The sequence below is a fragment of the Cervus elaphus genome, chromosome 19 (assembly GCF_910594005.1).
Source record: "Cervus elaphus chromosome 19, mCerEla1.1, whole genome shotgun sequence".
Taxonomy (NCBI): Eukaryota; Metazoa; Chordata; class Mammalia; order Artiodactyla; family Cervidae; genus Cervus; species Cervus elaphus.
In genome coordinates this window covers 111,917,567-111,945,382 of record NC_057833.1, presented here as the reverse complement: position 1 = coordinate 111,945,382, position 27,816 = coordinate 111,917,567, and the positions used below count along the sequence as shown (strand labels likewise).

The 27,816-nt window shown below is 55.0% G+C and overlaps 1 protein-coding gene across 1 annotated transcript in view; it reads left to right on the top strand.

Annotated features, from left to right (window-relative positions):
• Positions 1-27,614, top strand: part of LOC122676072 (proto-oncogene tyrosine-protein kinase receptor Ret-like) — a 34,319-nt gene extending 6,705 nt beyond the window's left edge. The window contains 19 exon segments of the mRNA XM_043875388.1: positions 423-686; positions 2,491-2,778; positions 5,142-5,383; positions 6,673-6,868; positions 8,149-8,348; positions 10,475-10,733; positions 11,448-11,573; positions 13,094-13,204; positions 14,020-14,142; positions 15,084-15,349; positions 17,831-17,978; positions 19,399-19,506; positions 20,702-20,916; positions 20,999-21,121; positions 23,240-23,310; positions 24,581-24,718; positions 25,766-25,847; positions 25,849-25,869; positions 27,343-27,614. Of these exon segments, the coding sequence (XP_043731323.1) occupies positions 423-686; positions 2,491-2,778; positions 5,142-5,383; positions 6,673-6,868; positions 8,149-8,348; positions 10,475-10,733; positions 11,448-11,573; positions 13,094-13,204; positions 14,020-14,142; positions 15,084-15,349; positions 17,831-17,978; positions 19,399-19,506; positions 20,702-20,916; positions 20,999-21,121; positions 23,240-23,310; positions 24,581-24,718; positions 25,766-25,847; positions 25,849-25,869; positions 27,343-27,522 (3,161 nt within the window). The 3' untranslated portion in view covers positions 27,523-27,614.
• Positions 27,615-27,816: the final 202 nt, after the last annotated feature.

The following is a 27,816-nucleotide window of genomic DNA, read 5'->3' as shown; positions in this document are numbered from 1 at the left end:
TTCATCTTTGGGGACCCCTGCCTGCTCTGCTTGTCTGGCAGCGTCTTGTACACTTCAAAACTCTGGCTCCAGGTGATTTGCTCAGAAGCTTGGGTGAAAGCCGAGTGGTTTACGTGCTTATCTATCTCAGGTAATCGAGGATGATATTGCAACTGTTTATGCTTCCTCACTTCCTCCTTTTTCTGTTTTAAAGCAGTGTATTTGCAGCTAGTGTTTAGCTATACAGATAACTGTGTGTTGATGTTCTTAGGAATACAGATGAGAAAGACCTAAGTTTTCTTTTTTGGCCCACAAGGAAGCTATTACTAAAATGTGAAGTTAGGCCGCTGGGAAAGGTGATCTGCCTGGGAGGGCTGCTGGGCTCTGCACCGTGGTCGTCCCTCAGTCCCTCCTTCCCTCACGTGTTTCCCTGCCTCCCACAGCCCCGCTGGGACTCTACTTCTCCAGGGACGCTTACTGGGAGAAGCTATACGTGGACCAGCCGGCCGGCACGCCCCTGCTCTATGTCCATGCCCTGCAGGACGTGCCAGAGGAGATGCCCAGCTTCCGCCTGGGCTAGCACCTCTACAGCGCCTACCACACGCGGCTGCACGAGAATGACTGGGTCCGCATCCAGGAGGACACGGGGCTTCTCTACCTTAACCAGAGCCTGGACCACAGCTCCTGGGAGAAGCTCAACATCCGCAGTAAGGGGGCGGCCCTGACCCCACCCCCACATGCCTCATTACCCACCCCGCCCTGCCCTCACCTGGTCCTTCCTTAGAGCCCATCACACAGCTCCTACGACTCCTGCTGTGTAAGAGTGGAGCAAGTGAGATGGGGCTGGCCTGTCCTCTTTGTCCAGCCCGTGAGGGAGCCAGGATGAGCTTGAGGACCACTGATGACCCTCAGGCCTCCTGAGGCTGTTGGGATTTTGGAGAACTTATGTGGAGGACTTGAGGGGCTCTCTCCATGCTGGCTCCAAATGTCTTCCAGTTGGATTAACAGAGATGTGGGGTTGTGAGAGAAGAGTTAAGAAAGGCTAGAGACATCCCAAGATCTTGATTTAGTGGATGATCTGGAACTTGGTGGAGAAGCAGCTGTTTGCACAGAAAGCCCACCTTACCATCAGCAGCAGGCTGCTCTTGGCACCTGGTGAGGACTGGGGCCTGGTGCCGGGGAGGAAAGTGGAGCAGGAGGAAGGCCTGGACGGCTTCTCAGAGCAGGGGTCCAAGCTGGAGTGAAGGCCATGTGTGACCCTGGTACTGGGAGGAGGTTGTTTGTGGAGCAGAGTTCTGCCTTGTGGCACCAAATGGTGATCACAACCCCACCTCTTGCTCTATAGACATGGCCTCCCTGGGCCCTCACGCCAGCTCTGAGCTCCTGTGAGTGCTGAGAGGCAGACACTCTGCTGTGAACAGTACTGCCAGAGTGAAATTTGCCAAGGGTCTGAGTTTCATAGGAGGCCTGTTCTGTTCGTGATTGGAGAGCAGCCTCATGCACCTGCCAGCTCTAGTCAGGAGAGAAATCACAGTAATTAGAACAGAGAAAGTTTATACGGAGAATTATTAACCACAGCAGGGGACTGGAGCAACAGAGGACAGGCTAGTAAGAAGCAGAGAACTGATGAATATGGGAGGAGTAGATGTAGCGGGGGGACACTTACCTAGAGCTAAGATAGAAGGCCCAGGAAGAGCCCCCGCCCCAGCTGAGATCCAGATGGGTTGGACGGGGGTTGCTATGGTGCCTCCATGATGGAATTTGCCAGAAATCCCCTCTCTAGGTGCTGGGGAAGTCTGTGTCTCTGCAGGGGTGGCATGGAATTCCCTGGGGGTCCCGTGGTTAGGACTCTGAGCTTTCATTGTTGAGGTCTTGGGTTCAGTCCCTGGTCAGGGAACTAAGATCCCACAAGCAGCAACACTGGCAAAAATAGAATAGAATAAGTGTTTTATTTATTTTTAATTGAGGGATAATTACAGTATTGTGTTGGCTTCTGCCATACATCACAATGAATCAGCCATAGGTATACATATGTCCCCTCCCTCTTGAACCTCTCTCCCCCCTCCCACCCAATTCCACCCCTGTAGTGTTTTTAAAAGTGAGAAAAGAAAGAAAGTGGTTGGGGTAGTGGGTGAGGGAGGGAAGGGAGGTCACCTGAGGTGCCAAGAGCCTGCCTTGGGGAAGCACTCCATCTTAGACCCAGGGTTCAGCGCACCTCTCTGAGGAAGGGTATTTGAACTGAGATTTGGAATAATCAGAGAGATGGACCTGTGAGGCACCCCCCAGGATGAGGGAGCAGAGCCATAGGGCCCTGAGGCTGCCAGATCCCAAGTCCAGGGCCGTAGGGGGCAAGCAGGAGGTAGGGGGCAGGGCGGGGTTCCCAGCAGAGCCCCGCTAGCCTTGGTGAGGACTAGGCTTTGCACCAGCCCGGAGCTCCTGCCCTCTCCCCATTCAGATCCCAGCTGGGCAGGTGTGGCTGACACCCTGGCGGGGCCTGACTTGTCTCTGCAGAGGGCGGCTTCCCGCTGCTTACCATCTACCTGCGGGTCTTCCTGTCACCCACATCCCTACGTGAGGGCGAGTGCCAGTGGCCAGGCTGTGCCCGAGTGTACTTCTCCATCATCAATGCCTCCTTCCCAGCTTGCGGCGCCCTCAAGCCCCGGGAGCTCTGCTTCCCTGAGTCAGGCCTGTCCTTCCGCATCCGGGAGAACAGGCCCCCTGGCACCTTCCACCAGTTCTGCCTGCTGCCCGTGCAGTTCCTCTGCCCCAACGTCAGTGTGGCCTACAGGCTCCTGGGAGGTGAGTGCCAGCCGCATGGAGCCTTCCTCGATGCCTGCCGAGTGCCAGGCATGGCCCTGCAGTTCCTCTACATGAGCCGTCCAAGTTGACTACACCACCCCATCATCCATTCATTCAGAGGTCCACGTGTATCTCATGTATGCTGGCCACAGGCCAGGCATGGTTCTAGGGACCAGGGATGAAACAGTGAACAAGTTCAGGCCCAAATCCTGCCTGTCTGGACCTTCAATGCCTGGGGCAGGTGGAGACCACACAGGCGCTAAGGACGTTGGGTGGCCTCTGAAGGGACCAGGTGGGAGGTAATGCTGAGAAGGCACGGACTGGTGGAGACCACTGTCCTAAATCAGGTGGCTGGAGCAAGGTAAAGGAGGGTGCCCAGCAAGCAGGGTGAGCTCATTCAAAAGTGCGGAGGGGGAGGTGCGGCTGGAGGGGAGGGCAGAGGCTGCTGAGGGCAGAAAAATGCAAGGGAGGGGGCAGGACTTCCTGATGAGGGGACTAGGGAGCCATAGAAGGTGTTTTCAGGAGTGGGGGGAGGGTGTCATTGACAGGATATAACTTACTTTAAAAGGTTAGTCGGGCTGATGTGTTCGAAATGATTTGGGGCGAGTGGTTTGGAGGAAGCAGGAAAACTATGAAGAGGCAGGAGACATCCTTGAGTGAGAGGATGAGGACTGGGGTTGAGGGTGAAAGCCTTTAGGCCACAAGAAGCAGGCAGATTCTGGGCATGTTTTTGCAGGAAGATCCAGCAAGATTTTCTGGGGAGTTGAATGTGGGGTGTTGAGAGATTCACAAGGGGACCAAGCATGGTTCCAGGATTCCGCCTGAGCCACTGTAAGGACAGTGGACCTTGTCACAAGATAGTCCTACCACACGATGGCCCTGGGGAAGCCACATGGATATGGGGTAGGGGAAGGGCACTGGATCCGAGTGGAGATGAGAGAAGGCAACTGAGCCGCTGTGTGTGAGGTGCCATTGGACAGTTTAAAGGGGACTTAAAGGGGACACTTTTATGCTGGATGGCTGGTAAGTGAAGCCTGGATTCCCCCCAGGTTGATGGCACCCACACATGGTCATAACGTTAAAGGAGCACTCAGTAGTGTAAGGAAAGTAGTCACTCACACTTCCACATCCCTTCATTTATCCTGCCACAGGGATGGATGTCTTTGTACAAAATTGTCCCCAAAGCATATGGTTTAGTGTGCTGCCTTTTTCGCTTAAAAAGAAAAGCCATTTTTGTAACCATAAGCAATACAGGGAAATGTGTAGTTCACATGTAATATGTGGCTCTGATGTGATTTTCCACCAAGTGGAGTTGACAGCCCTCCTGAGGTTGGCTATGGGGTGGTCACTGTTGACCTTCAAGCGTTCAGCTTTTCCCCCTTTCTGGGTCCTTTCTGGAGGATGAATTCGAGGACAGGCTTGGGTTGAAGAGTATATTGTTATTACTGGTCCTCCCCTCACCAGGTTGCAGTTAGTCATTGAACTTACAGCAGTGTCTGGCGATGAACACACACAGCATCTCATCTTCTGGGGCTTCCCTGGTGGCTCAGCTGATAGAAAATCTACCTGCAGTGTGGGAGACCTGGGTTCAATCCCTGGGTTGGGAAGACCCCCTTGGAAAAGGGAACGGCTACCCACTCCAATATTCTGGCCTACAGAATTCCATGAACTGTATAGTCCATGGGGTCGCAGAGTCAGACATGACTGAGCAACTCTCACTTCACTTCATCTTCTGGCGAGGAAGCTGAAGAACAGAGACAGAACCATCAGCCTCAGGCCACGCAGCCTGCAGGTGTATAGGGCAGGGATCCAAACCAGGCAGTCAGAAATATTTGTGTGTTAACATGAAATTACACCAGATGTCCCCAATGTTGGTTTTCAAGTGGTGGAATTGTGGCTTTTTTCTCACATTCTCTAAAATGAGCATGTCTTGCTTCCACAGTTAAGAAAATTCCTGACAGTTTTTCAGATACCAGCAAACGCTAGGAGCTGGATCTCTGGGCCTGCAGCGTGACTGGTGCCAGCCCTCGCCACAGAGGAGGCAGGCAGGGTGTGTGAAGGGGTGTGCCCTCCTAGGTGATTGGGTTGAGGACCTGAGGCAGACCTCCTGGTCCCTGCTCTTCCCTATCAGCACCAGTGCAGGCTGCAGGCACAGTGATGCTCAGAGCATAATCTCCACTGCAAACTGTGCTTGGAGGCTGTGCTCCACTGTGGAAGCTGAAGAGGGGCCACGGCCCAGGCCCAGCATGCACCCCAGCTCTGTCTCCTCTTGCACACTGCTCCCTGTGGGGCCCTGAGGAAGGCAGCTCACCCTCCCCTCAGCTCAGGGTCATCCTGGGGTTGCTGGTCTGTTTGGTGCTCAGGTGAGAGTCTGCCTTTCCGCTGCGATCTGGACAGCCTGGAGGTGAGCACGCGCTGGACCCTGGACCGTGAGCAGCGGGAGAAGTATGAGCTGGTGGCCGCGTGCACGGTTCGCATGGGCATGCGCGAGGAGGAGGTGATGGTGCCCTTCCCTGTGACCGTGTACGACGAGGACGACTCTGCGCCCACCTTCTTCGGGGGCGTCGACAGTGCCAGCGCGGTGGTGGAGTTCAAGCGGAAGGAGGTGCCTATGCGTTTGTCTGGTGCTTCTCTAGTGTCTGTCATCTCTTTGTTGTGCATCTGGGTCTCTCCATTCGTCATTTGTTCCTCGGTCTATTCAGCTGTCCATCTAGCCATCCAGACATGTGGCTGACCATCACTGTGGTTATTCGTCTTTCATTTGTCCATCAGTCTGTCTGTTGGGGTTTTGTTGGTTTCCAGGACAGCTGAGGAGGAGAGAGGACCAGCCCCGCTGGCCCCGAGCTGACCTCTGCCCTGGGAAGCGGGTGAGGGGAGGGGTTGGGGTGCCGGTGGGGTTGAGGGTAAGGGTGCCCAGCCTCTGACTCAACCATCAGGGCTCGCATCAGAGGGGCACAACTGTGGTACTGCAGAGGCGGGGCACACTGCCCCAAGGAGACGGAGAGGACATCTGCCAGGAGGGTGTTCCCTTCTTCGGGCTGTCAGCCCCTCAAGGGAGGGCCAGTGAGTTCAGGGAGGGTACCCCGGAGTGGAGGAAGACAGGCCAGTGGATCCGGCAGGGGTGTCCCTGCGCCGCCCCTCCCATCGGGGCCCCGCCTTCCTCTTGCCTGTGCAGGCGGAGCGTGACTGCCACCTGCTGGGCCCTGGGCTGTCCTGCAGCCGGCAGGCTGGCGGGAGCAAGGGGAGGGTCGGGGTCGGATATGCTGTGGTTGCCTGCTTCTCTGGACACCCAGGGAGCAGGTTTGGTGGATGGATGGGCAAGAGGAAAGCACATGGAGTAGGGAAATGTCCCATGAGCCTGGCGGGGCAGCTCCATGGTAACACTGTGGAGCTTGGCCAGGAGTGAGAGCAGAGATGACATGTGGCTTTACTCAGAACCCCCCTCATGACCCCATCTAGCCTGGGGTACAGAAGAAGCTGTAGGAGAGCATTCTGGTGGACACTGTGCTTAGGTCCCAGCTCTGTCATCTGTCACTGCATGACATTGAGCTAACTTCTCCACTGTGCGGGGCCCAGCTTCCTGGAAGGAGAGTGGGGGTGCCCACTCTGCACTGTGGGGACCTGAATGAGGTCTTCCACAGAGCACCAGGGCATCTGTTCTAACCCATAATCATGGGAAGTCTGGAGATGCCATTGCACCTGTTGCAGAGGTGAGGTGCAGTGGCCCAGGAAGGGTGACAAGCAGGCTGGCTGGGGGCCCCTTGCAGCTTGAACCCTGGTCAGGCTGTCCCTGGAGCCAGCTCTGACCGCACACACCTGATCCACCTGCAGGGCACATGCCCTCCTATGGGCTCTGGCTTTCGGGGCCCTGACTGGCCCCCATATTCTTTGCAGGGCACAGTGGTAGCCACGTTACGTGTCTTCGATGCAGACGTGGTGCCAGCCTCTGGGGAGCTCCTGAGACGGTACACGAACACGCTGCTCTCTGGGGATGCCAAGGCCCTCCGGACCTTCCGAGTGGAGCACATGCCCAATGAGACCTTGGCCCAGGCCAACGGCAGCTTTGTGCGGGCAACCGTGCATGACTACAGTAAGAGGGGACCAGTGTGGCCTGACAGGGCCCCCTGGGGAACTGGCGACCTGCTTTCCTTGGGCAGGGCAGCACCCTGCACAAGTAGACACCTGTCCTGGCCCTCTCAGCCCCAGGTGGCCACCCCTTCCAACCCTCTTCCCAGCCTTTGTCTCTGCTGGGCTCACCTTGGCCACCTTGGTGGGTGTTTACAGGCTGTCCTTTCTCGCTGAACTGCCCCAAGGCCAAGGCTGACCCTGGCAGGACCCCCACCACACTACCCTGTGCTGACCACGCCAGGGCTCACCGCAACCTCCTAGGTGCCCAAGTGCCCAGGGATCCTTAACCACCCCCCCCCCAGCAACTCTCCACTAACAGGAGTTGATGTCCAGTAGCAGCTCTGTGCCCTCAAATTGGAGGGTTCTGGGATGACTGTCCTGTCTGACTTCTGAAATGTGCCCACCCTCAGGGCTAAGCACCACGTGCCCCCAGGGCTCACCTGCAGGATTGGGTGTCCTCATCAGTTGCCAAACCTCCCCACCTCCCTCGCCTGCTCTCCTGCCTATGTTTTGTAGGATCACCTTTCAAATATGCCACTTGTGCTTGGATCCTTGTTTGGAGGCCTGCTTCTGGGGAACCCAGGATCACTGGTGCCTTTACCCCTTTCTGCCTGACCTAATCCTATTTCCTGTCTTCTTCCTCACCAAGCTCTGATGACCTCTATTCTGTGCAAGGGAAAATGTCATCCTTGCCCCTGCACACTCACTCTGTATGCCATGTGCACCCAGAGATCCTCGCCTCCTTTGTACTCCACTAAATGGGGATCTTAGCCTTGGCACACGGTGACTGCTCAGGAGTGTGGAAGCTCCTGGGTGCTTGAGGCCTGTGGAATCTGAGGGTCCATAGGAGGCTGGTACTGTTGCGAGAAGTTCTCAGGGGCCAGGACGGTCTTTCTGGGACCTTGCTGGTGGTGGTGGTGGGTCTTTACCTGTGTGTCCTTGCCCTGACATGCATCTTTCTTATACACATGCACACACACACACACCTCACTGAGGTTACCTCCCAGCTGAGGAGGGTCTTCTGGGCTCAGCTCAGCACAGTGACTCACATTTAAAATATTTCAACCTTAGTGCCTACAGCCAGGTCTGTTGTCTGTGTACCGTGTGGGTAGAAGTACCTGTTGTCACACGTATGCCCATGTGTCCAGGGAATGCTTTGCAGGGGAGATGTGCAGCATCGTGGGGCAGTGGTCTCCACCCTGGGCAGGGCCCCTACCTATCATCACATGCCTCCACCTGCAGGGCTGGTTCTCAACCAGAGCCTCCCCATCTCGGAGAGCTGGGCTGTGCAGCTGGCCGTGCTGGTCAACGACTCAGACTTCCAGGGCCTGGGGGAGGGTGTCGTCCTCCTCCACTTCAATGTGTCCGTGCTGCCCATCAGCCTGAGCCTGCCCAGTGCCTACTCCTTCTCCGTGAGCCGGCGGGCCCACCGCTTTGCCCAGGTGAGCTCCTGGCCTCTTGCCAGCCTGGGGAGGGGAATGGAGGAGCAGGGACTCCCAGGATGGGGTCACATGGGGGACACCACCTCCCTGAGCACACAGAGTGGCCCTGGGGAGCAACAGGCACAAAGCCAAGGAGGCTAAGGCCGTGGGAGAAAGGAGTGGGGCTGGTGGGCTTTGTGGGCCCCTCTTTGCCCTCTCCCTTCTCAGCATGTTTACATTTTTTACTAATGAAAGAGCAGTGCCAGTTAAATCTATGCTGACTTGGAAAGACATTCCTGGTGAATGAAGTGGGAAAAGTAGTTTGCAGAAGTATTGGTCTTAGGTGGCTCCATATGTTCAAAACCAAGTCTTCATTGCCAGAAATTTCCAAGTGTGCAAACATAGGCATTAGTGGAGACCTCTGCAAGGAAAGACAGGAAGTGCTTCTATTTCCTACTTTCCTGCAAGTCTGTTTGCTAGAGCTTATTTTGCATTTGTCATCAGAAAATAGTGATTAGAAGTAGAAAAAAAGGGAAGTGGTAAGAATTCATCAAAAGGATATAAGGGATAGATAAGAGTGATCTCTTTTCCTCATATCAGCCAGTGTTTAACGTTTTGGTGCAATTCTTTCTAGAATGTTTCTCTGAAGCACTTTTTAAAGTTTACTTGCAGTTATGGCAGGCATGACTTAACATACTGCATTCTCCTAATGGCATAGCTGTGGCCATGTGCCCTTTAGAATATCCCATTTAGGGTCATCTCCTAATTAGGACAGTGGCTTTGCCAGTTTCTGTGGTTGGTTCCCATGCCACCTCCGCTCCTGGCAGCCACTTAGGACCCAGCACAAGAAGAGCCACATCCTTGGACGTGGCCAGGCCACCCCACTTGCCACCCCCGCCAGGCCTTTCCTGGAAGCAGAGGGCAAGGCTGGTGAGAGGTGACGAAGCAGGGGGCCCTGAGGGGTGTCCAGGGGGGCTGAGGCAGGCATAGGCATTGCCAGGGGTGTGTCAGCAGAGCCAGGCAGTGGGGAGGGTGATGAGGGCTGAGTGGGAGTGGGGTCTGAGAGGGCGGGCCCTGCCAGCCTCTGCAACACCGCCCACCCCTGACGACTAAGTCTTTCCCTGTGCCTGGACTCACGAGGGTGCAGAGACCCGAGTCTTGGCCCAGCCTTACACACACTGCTGTCTCTCACCAGCCCCCCCTTAGTATTCATGATTATAAATTGAAGGTGGTGATCTCAGGCAATTTTGAGGATCACAGGAGAAAGTGGAAGTGAACCTGCTCTGTACAAGGAAGTGCTCGGAGCCTAGGAGGTGGTTTTGTTGTGGTATGAGGAGTGGGCTTGGTGGAGCCTGGCTCTGCCCTGGGCCTGAGCAAGGCTGAGCAAGGGCCTGGCCTGTGGCTGCAAGCAGGGGGCCCTGTGCCATCACTGCCGCCAGGCCCGCAGCCCTCGACCTTGACTGGTCAGAGCTTCTGATCTCAAGCCCCAGCAGCCCTAACTCCACCTTGGGTGGTGAGGGAGGGAAAAGGAGAGTTCAGGCCCCAGTGACCACTGTGGCCATGAGGCATCCCTGGAGAAGTATCCCTTCTCTCCCAGGGGTTCCGGCCCAAGTCTCGGAGGAGGCTCCAGGACCTGGGTGGGACAGCAACCCTGCTGTGTGAATTATGGCCCGGGTGCTGTGCTCTGGCTGACCAGGCAGGTGACCCAGGCAGGACACTGAGGATGGACCCTAGTGGTGCCCAGAGCACGACGGCCCCTGCCCAGAGGGGAGGGAGGTGTGTGGGAGGCATCCAGGCTGCCTCTGTGCCCAAATGAGGGAGCAAGTGAGGGGTGAGCCGGGCAAGCCAGCAAGCGCCTCCCTGGAGGGCCAGTCCCTAAACCAAAGCCCGGCACCCTGTGTTCTTTTCACCTCCGGCTCCCAGGAGCAGGGATGAAGGGTGGTGTCACGGTCTGCGCAGGGCCAGGCCAGGCCAGGCAGGCAGATGGGTCTGCAGATTCCAGGGGCATGGAGGATGGGGAGATTGGGGGCCACCATCTCTGGGCTGAGTGGGAAACTGTCCTGGGACTCAGCTGGCATGGAGCCCCTCCAGCCACTGTCCCAGGTGGTCTACTCACCTGGCTAAGGGTTCCGTGATCCCATGCCTAGATTGGGAAAGTCTGCGTGGAAAACTGCCAGGAGTTCAGCGGCATCCAAGTGCAGTACAGGCTGCAGCCCTCCAGCGCCAACTGCAGCGCCCTGGGGATGGTCACCTCAGCTGAGGACACCTCGGGGACCCTGTTCGTGAATGACACGGAGGCCTTGCAGCGGCCCGAGTGTTCCCAGCTCCAGTACACAGTGGTGGCCACCGAGAAACCAACCCACCAGCAAGCCCAGGCCCTGCTGCTCGTTACCGTGGAAGGGATGTGTGAGTGCCCGGCTGCGGGAAGGGTCAGGGTGGATGGGGCGTGGCAGAGCCTCGGGCTGTTCCTGCAGAAGGGTGCCGTCCTATACCCCGTCACTGACCAGTGGGCTTTCTTGAGCCTCCTTCTCTGTAAGATGAGAAAACAGCGCACAGCTGCACTGGAAGGATGATGGGGGAGGTATGACACAGTTTAGTCCAGTGTGACAGCATTGTGGGTGGCCGCTGCTGCCCATCGCCTCTGTCAGCAGGACCTACCTGTGCACTTGTTTTAGGGCTGCCAGGTACAATATAGGACCCAGGTTGAGTGTGAATTTCAGGTAAACAACAAGCAATTATTGTGGTGTAAGTACATCTCGTGCAGCCTTTGCAGTGAATTAGAAGACAAACTCCCCTATGTCCCTGTGATATTAGGGCCATATTTACACAAAGCAGGTATTCACTGTTCTCTGAAGTTCAAGTTTAATTGGGTGTCCTGCGTGTCCCTGGATGAGTCTGGCCACCTCCCATCCCCACTCCATACTCAGCCCCTTAGCTGCCCCTGCTGTGTGACTATGATGCCACCCCTCCCCCAGCAGCCCCCTCACTACCCTGCGCCCCCAGAGTTTAGTGACTGCCTCCTCTCTGGGCTCAACTCGGGACAGCTCCAGCCAGTGCTGCCTGCACCCATGGGTGCCCATGGCAGGCTGGCCCCCCATGACTGCTTTCTGCCACCCCTAGACATGCCTGAAGAGCCTGGCTGCCCCCTGTCCTGCGTGGTCAGCAAGAGGCAGCCCGAATGTGAGGAATGCGGTGGCCTGGGCTCTCTGACAGGCAGGTGCGAGTGGAGACAGGGAGATGGCAAAGGTAGGCCCTGGGCAGAGCCAGGCGGTGGGGAGTGTGATGGGGGCTGAGGGGGAGTAGGGTCTGTGCATGCAGGCCCTGCCAGCCTCTGTGACACCCCCCACCCCTGCCCATCTAGTCCTCCCCTGCGCTTGGTCCCTGCCGTGGCTCCTGATGCCAGGAGAGGGTGGTCACGAGCGCAGGGAACAGAGAACCTTCCAACTGTTTATCACCGATGGGATCACAGGTGCCTGAGACTGAGCTCGCTCTGGACTTGAGAAGGTCGGGGCCAAAGTTGAGATGTGTGTGTTTTCTTTTTACTTTATTCTAAAATTCTGAATTTCTGTATTGGTGCCTAAACCAGATGGTAATTAACATGTATATATCCATTTCTCTACCCATATACACATAAATACATGTGCAGTTGTGAATGTGAAATTGAAAGTGTTAGTCGCTCACTCGTGTCTGACTCTTTGGGACTCTGTGGACTGTAGCCCACCAGGCTCCTCTGTCCATGGAATTCTCTGACAAGAATACTGGAGTGGTAGCCATTTCCTTCTCCAGGGACTGTCCCAAGCCAGAGATCAAACTCAGGTCTCCAGCATTACAGGCAGACGCTTTACTATCTGAGCCACTATATTCACCCAATGCCTTCTCTTTTTTTTTAACTTTTTATGTTATATTGGAGCATAGTTGATGAACAATGTTGTGTCAGTTTCCAGTGTACAGCATAGTGATTCAGGTATACATATACGTGTATATATTCTTTTTTGAATCCTTTTTTCCGTTGAGGTTTTTATAGCATATTGAGCAGAGTTCCATGTGCTATACAGTAGGTTCTGGTTGGTTATTTTAAATATAGTGTGTATACATGTGTATCCCAAACTCCCTGACTATCCCTTCTCCCCACTCTTCCCCCATTCACCCAATGCTTTTAAACACATAGTTCACAGACACTTTTCGAAGATCTCTTGGTAATATTACTGTGCATCCAAGAAGTGGAGGAATTAAGGTAGACTACACTGTTGACATGTCATTTATGGTTGGCTTTACTTCATGAAAACACAAACCTTAAAATAATTCAAAATATCCAAAGTGGTCTTCAGAGAGGCTCTACCCAGGAGTTCCCAGCCCAGGGGACATGGACCCAAATAGGAGGGACCTGAGCAGCCTTGGGTGTGGACAGTAACTGGCTGCCAGCTGGGCCCACCAATCTGAGGGTCCCACCCACAGTGCAGCCTAGAGAGGGTCCCAGCCTCATCTGGTCTCTTCTGGCCTCTCTGATGTGAGCCTGGCACAGCTCTGGGACTGCCTGGCTCCTCTGGCCCCCACCATCCTGGCTGCCCTGTACCTCAGGGATGCCCTGCTGGTAGGGCTCTGTGTGTGGTTCTTCTCTGCTCAGATCTCAGTTTGCTCTTCCTTGCAGGGGATGGGGTGGGGTACAGGGTTGACCTGGAAGGCCCTGGGGTATGACCCTCCTGGCTCTGCAGTCTGAACAGGGCAGCTGCTCCCTTGTGGTCATAACTGCCCACTCTGTGTTGTAGGGATAACCAGGAACTTCTCCACCTGCTCCCCCAGCATCAGGACCTGCCCCGATGGACACTGTGATGCCGTGGAGAGCAGAGACCCCAACATCTGCCCCCAGGACTGCCTCCGTAAGCAGCCCGATGAGCCTGCACCGTGACTCTGAGCGAGCAGGAGCCTGATTGGGTGGGGGGAGTAACAAGCTAAAGGGGCTTGGACTCTCACCTGCATTTCAGCCAGACCAGCCAAGCTTCTGGGTTTTGCATACTGAGCCCTTTCCTAACATTTTTTTTTAATAAAGGCGCTCCTCCCCCCAAATTAGAGCTTGCTGGCTTGACCCACACCCTTCCAGTGTTGCTCTAGCCAACTCATGGGGCACGACTCCCTGTCCCCCGTTTTGCTGACTGCCAGCTGCCCCCTCTGCCCCTTTTCTGCTTCTGAAAAGTAACCAAGTGTGGACCTTGACCTGGGCCCAGGGCAGCCTGTGGGTTCCTCCTCTCACCTGCTGCAGCCAGGGAGCTGGTTTGGGGGCTCATCATGCTGCAACTGGGGCTTCCCAGATGGCGCTAGTGGTAAAGAAACCCACCTGCCAATGTAGGAGATGCGCAGGTTTGATCTCTGGATTGGGAAGATCCCCTGAAGAAGGGCCTGGTGACCCACTCCAGTATTTTTGCCTGGAGAATCTCATGGACAGAGGAGCTTGGTGGGCTACAGTCCACAGTGTTGCAAAGAGTCGACCTGACTGAAGCGACTTAGCACACATGCATGCATGCTGAGGCTCTTGCCTGGGGTGACCTAGACTTCTGATCTCACTGTGCTCCCTGGGCGTGAGAGTGCTGACATCAGGTGGGGAGGGGCCTCTCATGATCCTGTCTGGTGGTCCTGGCTGGCCAGGTCCCCCTGGAGGCTGAGAGTGGGCTGCTGAGTGGGTGGTGTCTGTCCTCAGGGGGCGGCAGCATCATTGGTGGGCACGAACCTGGGGAGCGCCGGGGGATTAAAGCTGGCTTCGGTATCTGCAACTGCTTCCCTGAGAAGAAGAAGTGCTTCTGCGAGCCGGAGGATAGCCAAGGTGCATTGGGGGTGGGGGGGTGGGGGGCACAGCTGGCCGGGATCCCCACACCTCCCTGAGCCTCCAGGGAGCAAGGGAGAAGATTGCAGGAAGGAAGAGAAACCTAGGAGATCTTCCTCCTTCCCTGGGGTCTTGGTTCCCCCATGTGTGCAGACAAGGAGCTGGCTCAAGGCTACTAAGACTGCCTTGTGGCCCGAAGTTCCTTTTTTTTTTTTGGCAAGGCTTATGGGATCTTAGGTGCCCAACCAGGGATTGAATCTTGGCCACAGCCGTGAAAGCTCCTTGTCCTAACTGCTGGACCACCAAAGAATTCCCTGGCCTCAAGTTCTATAATAAAGATTGGGCTGGAAAACTAGTTATTCCACCAAATAGCTCAGCATCTCCTCAGACTGTGCCTGTGTAGAGCCTTTCCTGGGCCTGTGGCATTGGCCAGCTGGGTCCCCCCTCCCAGCACCCTCCAGGTGCTTCTTCTAGAACAGGGGGGCCCCACTGAACACATGGGGAGCTTTTCTGGCATTTGGGTGGTCATTGCATGGCCCAGATCCTGGGCCACTTGTCTTTCCTCTCCACTATATATTGAACATGAAGAAAATACAGAAGATATTAGGAATGCAGGAGAAGAACTTCTCCCACCCCCCGGGCCCCTGGGCCTCTGGCTTCAGTGCAACGTTCCAGGGTGGGGGAGGTGCAGGGGTGCACAACCTCTGGTGTGTGACCTCAGGCAGGATGTTTATAAATGCTCATTCCTTCCAGAAAAGGGCAATAATAGTCTCTTGTAGCAAAAACATACAGAACAGTACCTGCCATGGGTCAGGAGTGTTGGCAGGCAGCTCACAGTCGGTCACAGCAGCCACTTCCTGGCTGTCACAGGTGTGGCTCTGTTGGGTATTGGGGGTCCCCCTTGTGGGGTGTCTACTCTCACAGCCCCTACTCGCCCGCAGACACCCTGCGTGATGACCTTTGCTGCACAGTGATCACGGCAGCTGTGGTCTTCTCCATCGTATCTGTGCTGCTGTCTGTGCTGCTGTCCACCTTCTGCATCCACCGCTACCGCAAGAATGCCCACAAGCCGCCCATTGCCTCGGCTGAGATGACCTTCTGTCGACCCGCCCAAGCTTTTCCGGTCAGCTACTCCTCATCTGGTGCCTGCCGGCCCTCTCTGGACTCCATGGAGAACCAGGTCTCAGTGGACACCTTCAAGTTCCCGGTGAGGTTCTCCATGTGGCAGCAGGGCCAGGGAGGCAGCCCTTCCAGGTAGCCATGTGGGTAGCCTCTGGTCTAGGGCAGCTGGGGAAGGAGGGGGGGACAGAAGGGGCAGGGCCCTTGGGGTTGTTGCATCCTTGCCTGCCAGGAGGACCTCGTGAGCTTCCAGCTGTCTTCTAACCTCCACCGAGATGTCTTTCAGGGAGGGCAGAAGGCAGGGGTGGGGCAGAGAGCGTGAATCAGTGTGGAAAAGGATGGGTGTGGATTTAAATGACTGAGATCTGGGCCATTAGGCTCCAAGGAGAGGGCAGGCCATGCTGTACCCACCTAAGATATCTCCTACGGAGGCCCCAAGTGCTGGAGGATGCAGCCTTGGGGGAGGCCCTGAGGAGGAGTGTGTGGGTTTTATTCTCAGAAGGTAGGACCACCCTAGGGCTGGAGGCTGATGTTCTGCCTTCATTTCCACGGGTCGCTCTGCTGGGGAGTCTGTTGGGTAGGAGCCCCATGATGAAACACTGTCCCCATCCAGGCGAGAGAGACTGGCAGGTGGGGGGCCTGGCCACAGCCAGGAGGGGATTCTGTCTGTGGCTTGGAGAGTGGGGTTGCTGAGAGGCCTCTCAGGCACCATCAGGGGAGCCTGGCCCCAGGACTCTGTGACTGGCCTGCCAAGAGGGGAGAATCAGCCCAAGCCTCCTCCTCCATGACATGGTCTGGGCCTGCAGTTAGTGTGGGAGGCTCAGACACCACCTCCTGCCCGGCCAGGCTGCTCCTCCGCCTGTCTGCCCTCCAGTGTTTTTGCTGAGGAGACTGAAATACTATGGGGACTGGGGGCTGGAGACCTCCCACCTGCTGAGTGTTTGGAACCAGCAAAGTCAGGAAGGAGGCCTCTGTGGCCACCACATCTGGGAATGGCCCTCGTGGCCCAGGGACGAGCCATTTGATTCCCTTATATGCCCTGACGGTTTGTGCTGAGACACACAATGAGAGAGGTTCTTCTGTGGGGGGGGGGGGGCCACGGACCACTTTCAGCCTCTAGCCCAGAGTGCAGAGAAGCCAGAGCTGGGCCAGAGGCCCAGGACCACACTGACCAGCTCTGAGGTCTTAGACACATTATTCGACCCTTTGGCCTTAGTTCTGTCTTACATAAAGTGGGGAGGACACTTTGGGGTTTTAGCACTTTTAAAGAGAAACAAATGAGAGATATCCCCTCTTAGCCCAGTCTTTATGTGCAGTCAGCTGTTATCCAGTGCAGTGTGGACACCAGGGTGGTGGTGACTCTGTTGTCACCTTTGAGCCTGACTATGGATTCTTGGTAGAGGAGGAAATGGCAACCCACTCCAGTATTCTTGACTGGAGAATCTCATGGACAGAGGAGCCTGGCTACAGTCCATGGGAGTCAGACACGACTGCCTCTTTTGCAACTTAAAGAACAAACAACATGGGTTATTGGGGAAGCTGAGACACCAGGACACCTGGGGAGCTGGCTGGAAGGCGCCCCTGGCCGTGGTGCTTAGAGGAGCCTGCCTCTGCTCCCAGACGTAAGAACACAGGGTTCTGGTCCCTGGGGGGGGGGGCAGTGGGTCACCAGTGTGTGTCTGTGGGTTAGGCGAGCCTGCCAGGCACATCATAAGCAGCCCCTGGAGCCATGCCCACACCCAGCCACAGCAAGACTTGGGGACCTGGGCATCCAGTGCTGACGGGAAGGCAGGTTCCAGACAGGCTTCAGCATCCCCAGAGTTCAGGTCTTCGAGCCAGTCTTGGGGTCTGGGAAGACCCCACCCCAGAGGGGTCTTCAGTGGGCATGGTGTGTTGGGAAGGCCGGTGTGTGCAAGTTCTGGCCAGTGGCTGGGCTGTGGGAGGAGCAGACTCTTCCACACATTGTCAGGGAGGGATGGGGGGGTACCTGAGGGGCACAGTGGTAACTTTCTAGAGGCTGCCACACCAGGAAGGTGTTCTTGACACCCCATCCTGTAGCTGGGAGTGCAGGGCTGGTAGGCAACTGGGGCCACAGCTGCCACTTGAGTTCTCTTGGAAGTCCTGGAGCCTGGGCCACTGTCAGTGCCTGGTGTCCAAAACAGAGGTGGTGCCATGAGGCTTGGGCCTGAGTCCCAGGGAAGAGGCTGTGGTCCCCCTGTGAGCACCTGTGGGTGCTGAGTAAACCCTGACTCTCTCACTGGAGATACCAGGCCCTGGGCCTGAGGTGGCCCAGGGCATCTATAGTAGATGGAGGCCAGTGAGGGTATGAGCATACGGAGTCCAGCCAGTCTGTGGCAACACCTGCCTTCCTGTGGGGGGACGCATCTTGTCATGGCACCTCAGGGCCTGACTGTGGGGTCTTGCCCTTGGACATGGTGACTGTCACCTGTCACTTCAGGTGACAGTCGGCCGTCTGCACATGGAGCTTGTCCGCCGGCTCTTGCCTTCTTCCTTTCTTCTTACCTTCGCCATCTCTCTTCCCTCTCTTTTTCCTTCAAACCCAATGTAGGAGGATCCCAAGTGGGAATTCCCACGGAAGAACTTGGTGCTTGGAAAAACTCTGGGAGAAGGTGAATTTGGAAAAGTGGTCAAGGCCACAGCCTTTCGGCTGAAAGGCAAAGCAGGGTACACGACTGTGGCTGTGAAGATGCTGAAAGGTACGTGCCCAGGCAGTACACAGGGGGCTCTGCCACTCACACCTGCGGGGGCCCCAGTGGCTGGATGAAGCCCTTATGACAGCCAGGACTCTGGCAATCAGCCTGCTGCCTCCTGAAGAACCAATACGCCTCCCCTGCTCTTCTTGAGTGGCTGCAGTCTAGGGACCTCCACCATGGATGATGTGGGCTGGTGTGGTCCCTGGAGAAGCAGGGTAAGACATTCCTCCCTTGAAAGCTTTCAGAGCCATGTTGCTTGTGTATCAATGTTGGGTAAAGATCCAAGTTTAAATGAAAAGCCCTTAAGTTCAAAACCGACAGCTCTCCCCACCTCAGTCTGCCCCATTAATTTCTTTCGCCAAGCGTCCACTGAGGTCCTGGTGAAGAGACCACCTGTAAGGACTGGCCCCTGTCCCCCAGGTCCCTGCCTTTCCCAGTCCCCATCCCCCCCAGCCCTTAGTGGGCCAGCACTGCCCCAGTCTTAGCACATGCTGGGTATCCTCACTGCTGCTTCTCAGCAGGGACTGGGTAGACAGTCCTCTGCCATGGCTGAGTTCTGCCTCAGCTTGACCAACTGAGGGCCCAGTGGCCATGTGATGGGCACATTTTAGGCTGATGCACTCTGATGTTCAGCAGTCGGGGAGCCATGCAGTGCCGGGTACTTTTGTGTACTTACCCAGGCCCTCAGACTGGGGTTGCCCCTTGTCTATGAGACCCCAGGCCCTAAGAGGGCACAGTGAGACTGGCCCTGGGTCACTCATGTGTGGTCCAAAGGGTTCCAATGCCCCATCTTGCAGCTGTCTTCTCATTTCCAGACAAGTCTACAGCCAGAGGCAGTGGCACAACTGGGCAGTGGGATGTGGGGCCATGACCCAGGAGGACAGTTGGCCAGGAGACCTCCACACCCAAGCTCCTGAGCACAACTATCTCTGCCCTTGGAAAACACACACTCAGCATGGCAAGACGACTTCTGTGAAGTCTCATGGCCTTCACCTTTCTCCAGGGCCTCACCCCCCTTTGCCAAGTGCTTGGTTGGCAGGTGTTTGGGGACACCAGGGAGTCCCTTTACCTCCCCAGAAGGGTTAATGAAGGGTTAACGCCACTGTCTTTGAGAGATGGTGATTGCAGGGAAATAATGCCATTTGCATGCATAGCCCAGCCCAGAAGGCTTTCCATGGAAAGACTCTGCTCACATGGAAGTGCGCTCCTCTGGTTCTTACTCCCTGTAGGCAATTGAGGCCGCTGTTGACCCTCCCATGGGCTGAGAGTAGCTCCAAGCAGTGAGGTCCTGGCAGGCCTCAGTCTGAACCTGAGTAGGATGTCTGGGAAGGAGACAAGTCTGTGTAGACCCCTCGTTTGCGCCTGTGACCCAGCATGGTGGTAGCAGGGACTTTGTGACCTGCTTTGTTTCTGTGCATTTCAGAGAATGCCTCCCCAAGCGAGCTGTGGGACCTGCTATCAGAGTTCAACCTCCTGAAGCAGGTCAACCACCCGCAAGTCATCAAGCTGTACGGGGCCTGCAGCCAGGATGGTAAGACCAGCCGGGGACTAGCAGCTGCTGGGCACAAGCCAGGGGCTCTGGGCTGCTCCATTCTGCATTCTCCCTCATCCCCATCCTTTTCTTCTCTGGCACCTGTCCTCTCTCTTCCTGGAAGCATGGTTTCTCTGGCTCTTGCCTGAAACTTGTGTGTCAGTGGACCATGAGGGCTGCCACAGGAGTGTTCCCTGGGGTCTCTGGCGACATCCTGGTTGTCAGCACCCTGCCCCAGGCTGAGCCCTTAAGACAGGGAAGTCCAGAGATGAGCAGTGTCTCCTGGGCACCTACTAGATATGCCATAACCTCCAGGTGATCTCAACCCCACCCCAGCCTGGGGTGGCAAAGGCAATGGCAGATCATTTTTCACATAAGAGCATTTTGCTCTATTAGTCTTCCAAAACTGCTTTGCCACCCTGGGGGCCTCCCACTTTGTGTGTGTGTGTGTGTGTGTGTGTGTGTGTGTGCATGTGCGCGTGGGTGCATGTGTATTTCGGGTGTGAGGGAGATGGGAGGCCGACAGGGAGAGAGCAGCAGGGGCACCAGTAGCACTCAGGGCCGGGCCTCGGGGAGGACTGTGGCCTGAGAGCAGGCAGGGCAGGGAGAGGGTGGCCAGGGGCAGTCCAGAACCTCTGCCTCCATCAGCTGTCCCCAGGCCATACTGTGGCAAGACCAGGGGTACAGAAAGTTCCTGACATCCGAGCAGCAGTGGTTATCTCCCAGGGCAGCTTCAAATGCAGTGACTGCTTGCCCTGGACACCCAGGAAAGAGGTTGTGGTCAACTGTCCAGGCAGCTGGCTTTGGAATCCAAAGCCCCTGCAAGATGGAGGAGCTTCCCAAGTGGCACTAGTGATAAAGAACCTGCCTGCCAATGCAGGAGATGTAAAAGACTTGGGTTCAATCCCTGAGTCAGGAAGATCCCTTGGAGGGGGACATGACAACCTACTCCACTCTTCTTGCCTGGAAAATCCCATGGACAGAGGAGCTTGGCAGGCTACAGTCTATAGGGTCACAAAGAGTCAGACATGACTGAAGTAACATAGTGCTGCAAGGTGGAGAGCAGAGTGATGGGAGAGTGAGCTGAGGCTTGAGTCCTCAGGCTGCTGGAAGCGATTGCCCCGTGCTGGCCCAACTTCTGCCTGCCCAGGGTCACCTAAGCAGCCAGCCCACGTACCTACTGCTCTGCCCCTAGGGCCACTGCTCCTCATTGTGGAGTATGCCAAGTACGGCTCCCTGCGGGGCTTCCTCCGAGAGAGCCGCAAGGCGGGACCTGGCTACGTGGGCAGCGGGGGCAGCCGCAACTCCAGTTACCTGGACAACCTGGAGGAGCAGGCCCTGACCATGGGCGACCTTGTCTCCTTTGCCTGGCAGATCTCACAAGGGATCCAGTACCTGGCTGAGATGAAGGTGCGTGCCGCCCCAGCCCCGCGCCCCCTCCGCCAGCGATTGGCCCGGGGTTCAGGGGTCCCTGCTGTTGTCTTTTCCACAGCTTGTCCATCGGGACTTGGCAGCCAGAAACATCCTGGTAGCCGAGGGCCACAGGATGAAAATCTCAGATTTTGGTCTGTCCCGAGATGTTTATGAAGAGGATTCCTACGTGAAGAGGAGCAAGGTACCAGGCTCTGGGGTGTGATGGCCTGAGGGCAGAGGGCATGGTCAGGGAGCCCACAGGGTGGGGACAGATTTTGATCTGAGGAAGATAAAGCGGGTTTTTAGAGTGCAAACTTCCAGTCCTCATCCCCGAACTCTTTCCTAGTCCTGGGTCCCCAGAGACCCAGAGCAGGACTCAGTCTTGAGCCTGTTCCTTCTCTTCCTCACAGCCACACGTGCTGTTTTGGAGCTCCCTGCTGGGAGTGGGGTTCCTGCAGCTTCTCTCACTTTTCATCACTATCACTTCTAAAGGTCACCCACCACTGCAGAAATAACAATCTTCTTGTCTGCAGTTGCTCCTCTCACTGCTGCAGAGTGAAGGTCACTGTTTTACTTTCTGTGTAACTTTAGTCCTTTGCTTGGGGAAAAGAAATGAATTAAACCCAAGCTTGCTAGTCATTCTTTACAGAAAGGATTGAACCACTTTACAGCAGGGTATGCTCCTGGTCCAAGGGCCTAGGAACGGCTGACTAAGTGAGTTTGGAAAGCAATCAGGAGGATCCTGGAGACAAAGTCCAGAGTTACAGTGTAGAGATTTGGGAAGCTTTTTCCAAGTCACTAAAACAGGTGGTTCGGGGACCTTCTTGGGAAACCTGGTTCCCTGGTATGGTCCCCTTCCCTGTGACATTGGTCTTGACTTTCTTGGTGCTGCTATCCTCCCAACCCCTTTCTAGTAGCCTCCCTGTGACAGACTAGACAGGGAAGATCACAGGCCCCCTCAAGACACACAGCTAAGCTGGCATTCAGAACAGATGCTGCTCAAAAAGAAAAACACAGAAAGCCACGACATACACTTCAGCTTTGCTCTGAGGGGCGAGTGAAGCCCAGGTGCTCCTGGGGCTGTGAGGATGACATTTGATTTCTTGTGGGGTTTCTGTTGTGACAGCACATCTTAGAAGTGCTGAAGGGGAAGTGGAGAGGGGTGCTCCCTACCCCGTGGAGGGGGCTGGATGGAACTTCCTGTTGATGCACTGGTCCTCGGGAAGGCCCTGTGTCACCCAGCAAGGAAGCACAAGGTGCCCAAGCTCGGCCCCTGAGAGCACAGCCTGCAGGTTGCATTGTTAGAAACACACACCCTCGAAGCAGTCACACTTCATGTAGGGTATGAATCCTAAATAGTACTTTAAAAAAAAAAAAGAAGTACAATAAATGCATTAAAATCCAAAGCAAATGCCTTTTTTTTAATTGATTGTGCCTTGATGCTGACCTGTTTGTTGTTGTTTAATCGATCAGTCGTGTCTGACTCTTTGCGACCCATGGACTGTAGCCCAGCAGGATCCTCTGTCTATGGAATTCCCCAGGCAAGAATACTGGAGTGGGTTGCCATTTCCTCCTCCAGGGTATCTTCCTGACCCATGGATCAAACCCGCATCTCCTGCACTGCAGGTGGATTCTTTACCACTGAGCCACCAGGAAAGCCCGCTGATCTATTTGTACCAAAAAGCTATTTCTTAAGTTGCATTAGAAAGGATTTGTTAGGTTGAACTCCAGCCTCTCCATGGTGGAGGACAGTCTTTTAGAGGATGCTAAAAGGGCCCTGGGATAAAATAAGGGAAAAATCAGACTCAAGACACTCACATTGATTTCTTCGCTCAGAGCTTCTTAGAAAGGCCTTTAGTGTGTTCATTTGTGTCAGAAATTCCCAAGATGGAAACACTGGATGTTGGCTTCCCAGACCCCTTCACCCTCAGAAATCAGGGGAGATCTTGATGGAAGTGCTTCCAGCCTACCCACTGGGCAGCACCCAGGGTGCAGTGCCCCTGATCTCCCGAGAAGTGACCACAGTGGGGCCTGGCTTGCACTTAGCATCAATTCCTTGGGATGTGGTGCATGACCAGCACACCTTGTATAGCTGTGGGCAGGCCGACTGACTCCCTCGGGGGTCTCAGCCAAGCCTAGGAAGGCGGGGCTAGGACTCCAGCCCCTGTGAGGCTGGGCTGCTGGCCTCTACCCAGGAACACACTGGAGTCATTACTCAGTGTTCCCTAAGAGCTGAAAGAGCCTGAGATGTGTCCCCCACACACACCAGTTCCTAGGATCTCAGAGCAACGTTAATGCCTTTCTTTCACTCCTTCCTTAGGGTCGGATCCCAGTCAAGTGGATGGCCATTGAGTCCCTCTTTGATCATATCTACACCACCCAGAGTGATGTGTGAGTCTGGGTGTTGCCTTCCTGGGGTGGAGGTTACATGTATGCACCTGTCTGGGCAGCTCTGCTGGGGAACAGAGTTGCCCTGAGTCCCTGTCAGCTCATTCCAGCCGTCCAGAGTGACCTCCCCAAACTGGGGGGCTGTGGATGGGGAAGCTTTGTGTACTCACACAGCAAATGGCAAAGGCCCAGGCAGTAGTTCTGAGTGCCACGGTGGAATGCATGAGGATGTGAGCCATAGCTGCAGCCCCCTTGCCTCCCCCACCTCCCCTGCCCTCTCTTTGGACATCTCAGTGACACACAGTCCCAGCTGAACAGTTCCCTCTCTGTGAGCCTGAGTGTGAGCGGGCTTCAAGCAGGTCCCTGGAGACTGGTCCCCACCCAGAGACAGGTTTAGGGTGGAGTGACCTTGAATGGGTTTCCGGTACCCAAACTGCTCCAAGACCAAAACTCAAGTCTTCCAAGTCCAACTGCATTCTCAATTGTTTTGAAAACCACAACAGACTTGTTTCCAAATGTTCTGCTGTAAACAGCCTTGCATGTTTTAAATAAAGTAGGCTGTGAAAAGGCAATTCTTAAACAGTTTTAACAGCTGTGTTCTGATTACCAAGTGGACTGTAAAACAACTGGAAATGCAGGGGAAAGCATAATGAGACTAAAAGTCAATGGGGCCCCACCATCCCAAAATAACTACGGCCAGCACTCACAGGCCTTGCCTAGAGTTGTCCGTGGCATGCAGGCATTCTTTATTACTGTAAACGGGCTTGTGTGATAATGCTGTTTTGTGATGATTTTGTCCCCACTTGACAGTAAATTTTCCCTCACAGTTGATATTTTCCCATTGCAGTGTTTTTTCCTTTTAACATCTTATGAAAATTTCCAGGCACACAGAAAAGGTGAAGGGGTTTTGCAGAGTGCCCTGGTGCCCTGTGGCCTCAGTTTGACCTGCTCTTCACTGTGCTCATTTGCATTCCCTGTGCCGTCTCTGATGCTACAGAGCTTCACCTCAGGGGTCAGCCACCTGCCCTTTTTGGATATGGGGGCTGAGCTTGGGCAGCAGCTTGCCAGGGGGTTGGGGCAGGGCAGGCAGACACCTGGTCCCGCCTCCATTCCACTTCCATCTGTCTGGTCAGCCTAGGCTGAAACTGTGGGCACTTGGACCACTCTCTGTACAGGGAACTCGGGTCCTGTTGCTGCCCAGGGGGAGGATATCTGGGGCGCTGAGGATGCCACAGACTCAGTGCAGTCGCTCATTGGCCCTCTGGTTCTGCAGGTGGTCCTTTGGTGTCCTGCTGTGGGAGATTGTGACCCTGGGCGGCAACCCCTACCCTGGGATTCCTCCAGAGCGGCTCTTCAACCTTCTGAAGACAGACTATCGGATGGAGAGGCCAGACAACTGCAGCGAGGAGATGTGAGCATGCTTTCTCTGGTCCAGCCTCCCCAGCCACTGACACTCCAGGTTTTGGAGGGGTGGGGTCATGCACACTCATCCTTTCCCACTGCTGGGCAGCCCTGGGTGCCAGCCCTAGGCGAGCTGGGCAGCTGGAAGCAACGGGCTAAGACAAAGGCACAGATGACAGAGAACCACCCTTGGGCATGATGGCAGATGCTGGGGACCCAGATTCCACTGGGGGCTGGGTGGGCCTCCTGGGGGGACTTACAAGCTGAGGGGGAGCAGGACCCCAGGAGAGGTGGTGGAAGGATGAGGGAGCAGCTTCAGTCTAAGGCTAGAGACCTGTCCCAGGATGCTTGGGGAGGGGCAGGTAATTCAGAATGGCCCCAGGGGTACATACAGGGGAGCGCCCAAGTGGAGACACCAAGGCAGACAAAGAGCAGGCAGATGGCACCTGGACTTCAGCTCGAGGGCACCAGAATCTTCTCATCAAATGGTGGTTCCATCAGATGATCCTTGGAGAACAGGTTGAGAACACATGAGAAGGGGGTCGTCCATAGTTAGACACACACTGGTCCATTCATTCTACAAAGTCTGTCATGCACCTGCCATGTGCCTGGCTCAGGGCTGTGGGAGTGCAAGGGTGAGTAGGTGCTGCCTCCCTGGGCACCCTAGACTGGCAGGCACAGGCCCAGCACTCACCCACAAGGTGGCCCCTGCAGCCCTGCCAGAGCCCCAGGGGAGGGAGGGAGGGAGGTGCAAGAGAGAGTGTGCTTGGCAGGTTTTTGTGTTCATACACAGTTCATCCTTCATAAGAGTTTTAAGGACTGGCATTTCTGCGTTAGCTGCCATAACAAGCATGGCTGGACCACAGCGCCAGACACTGTGAGCCCCTGCTGACCCATCATACCCTGGCCCAACTCAGAGAAGGATGTCAGTGACACAGGAACAGCTTTGGGATTTTGGACCAGAGCCTCTGGGGCCCAGGTGCACTGTACTGGGTGTGGTGGTTGTGACTGGGCAATCCTTGCTGGATTGTCACCACCCACCTGTTTGTCTCACCAGGTACAGTCTAATGCTGCAGTGCTGGAAGCGGGAACCAGACAAGAGGCCAGTGTTTGCCGACATCAGCAAAGACCTAGATATCTAAGATGATGGTTAAGAGCAGAGTGAGTACCCGGAGCCAATCCCTGGTGCCACTTCCCTCACCCCAGTTCATGGAATTCCCAATACAAAGGCAGAGTGCGGCTGTGCAGAGTGAGATGGTCATGTCGTCTCCTGGTAGGGGGCAGGGCAGACTGGGGGCAGGGGGCGGGGCGGGCACGAACCTTTATCCTTAATCCAGGCCTCTTGGACTTCTTGAAATTAGGGAGAAACCAGGATTTTTACCTTGACACTTAGGAAGAGCCCTCCACAGACAGGGGTGGGAAGAAGATATGCCAAAGCCAAACAAAATTATTTTCAATAATGGAACTTGAGGAAGTAAAGTTGGAATGAATGTGTCCTAAATTCAGATTCTATGAAGGGTCTGGCTAGGGGTGGGAAGTGAAGGGAGCAGTGGAAACTGTGACAAATAGTAACCTACCAGCTGGCTCTGAAGGACCTGTTACCATAGACAATGTAACCTGTAGGAATAAGAGTGCCAGCATGCCAGGGCTTTTTAAGGGATGTTTATGTTTCCCAGTTTTTATAGCAATTTCCAAAAGCTCAGTGTGGGCCAAACAACATATCTGTGTGCCTCCAGTTTACAACTCTAGGTGATAGAGGAAATCAACACAGTTTTCACTAATATTGATTGGGCAATGGGCTGCCTCCTGTATTCTGCCTTAGATGCTGGGGATGCAAGTAAAGAAAATAGACACAGACCTTGCTTGCCCTCTGGTGGTTTCATCCTTAAATTGACACAGTTACTGAAAGTTGTCATTTCTCCAAACATGGAAGGCAAGATGCATGGACTGGGCCCCTTGGAATAAAACCCAACCTTGGTGTATCGTTTGGGCACATCCTATGATTTGCCCTAAACAGAGGTAATAGCTGATGCCTACAAACAGCTTTCCTAGAACAGTGCTGAGAACCAGCCAGAAACACACTGGAAGCATTCTTGACACCTTTAACCAGGGCAGTGGAAGTAGCCGGTCCTCACAAATCATCCTGCTTGGGAGCTGAAGCCTCTAGCAGCATCTTATGCAAAACCCACACCGATGACTCAGATTTCTTGGTCCTGACTTGATATTGGAGATGGCAGGAGTGCCTGGAGGGAAGCCAGAAAGTGTGGAGCAGATGGGGAATGTGTCTTGGCCTTCCCACATGAGTCACGGGACTGCAATCCCAGAGCCTCAGGTTTTATAAACAGGCCTGTTCTCCAGTGCTGGGCCTGGTGCCCCTAGCGCTGCAGAGAGAGGACCAGAACAATGAGGGAACACATTTCTGCCTCCAAGAGGTGATTTTCTGTGATGAGGACCAGAGGCTGGGGGAACTCATGCTGACAGACCTGGCCAGGGGCTCAGATCTGGCGAGAAGTTGATAGGTGCGGGGTGGGACTCGGCTGGGGCTTCTGCTATCAGGCAGGGCGGGGGTGGGGAGGGGTGGGCATGTCCAGCAATGACCTGCTCCAGGAGTGACCAGGTCTCTCTCCCTTCCAGGACTACTTGGACCTGGCCGTGTCCACCCCATCCGACTCACTGTTGTATGATGATGGCCTGTCAGAGGAGGAGACACCCCTGGGGGACTGTAATAATGTTCCCCTCCCTCGCACCCTCCCCTCCACATGGATTGAAAACAAACTCTATGGTAGAATTTCACATGCATTTACTAGATTCTAGCCACGTTGTTCCTGCTCTCTGCACTGTCCTTACTCTCTGTAATGCTTTTTAAGAGTGTTTCTGGTTTGAATGAAACCAAAGTCTGCTCTGAACCTTTTTGTTTGTAAATGTCTGACTTTGCATCCATTTACATTTAGGCATTTTTTTTTAAAACTATGTTTTTTTTAAAGGATGTGAAAATATGTGTGATGATCACATTGCCCAGCAGCTTAAGATGATAGAGGAGAGGGCGGGGCAGAACTCTCAGGGGATTTTTTTTTTTTTTGGCTCCTCGCATTTTTCACACCTTTTCAT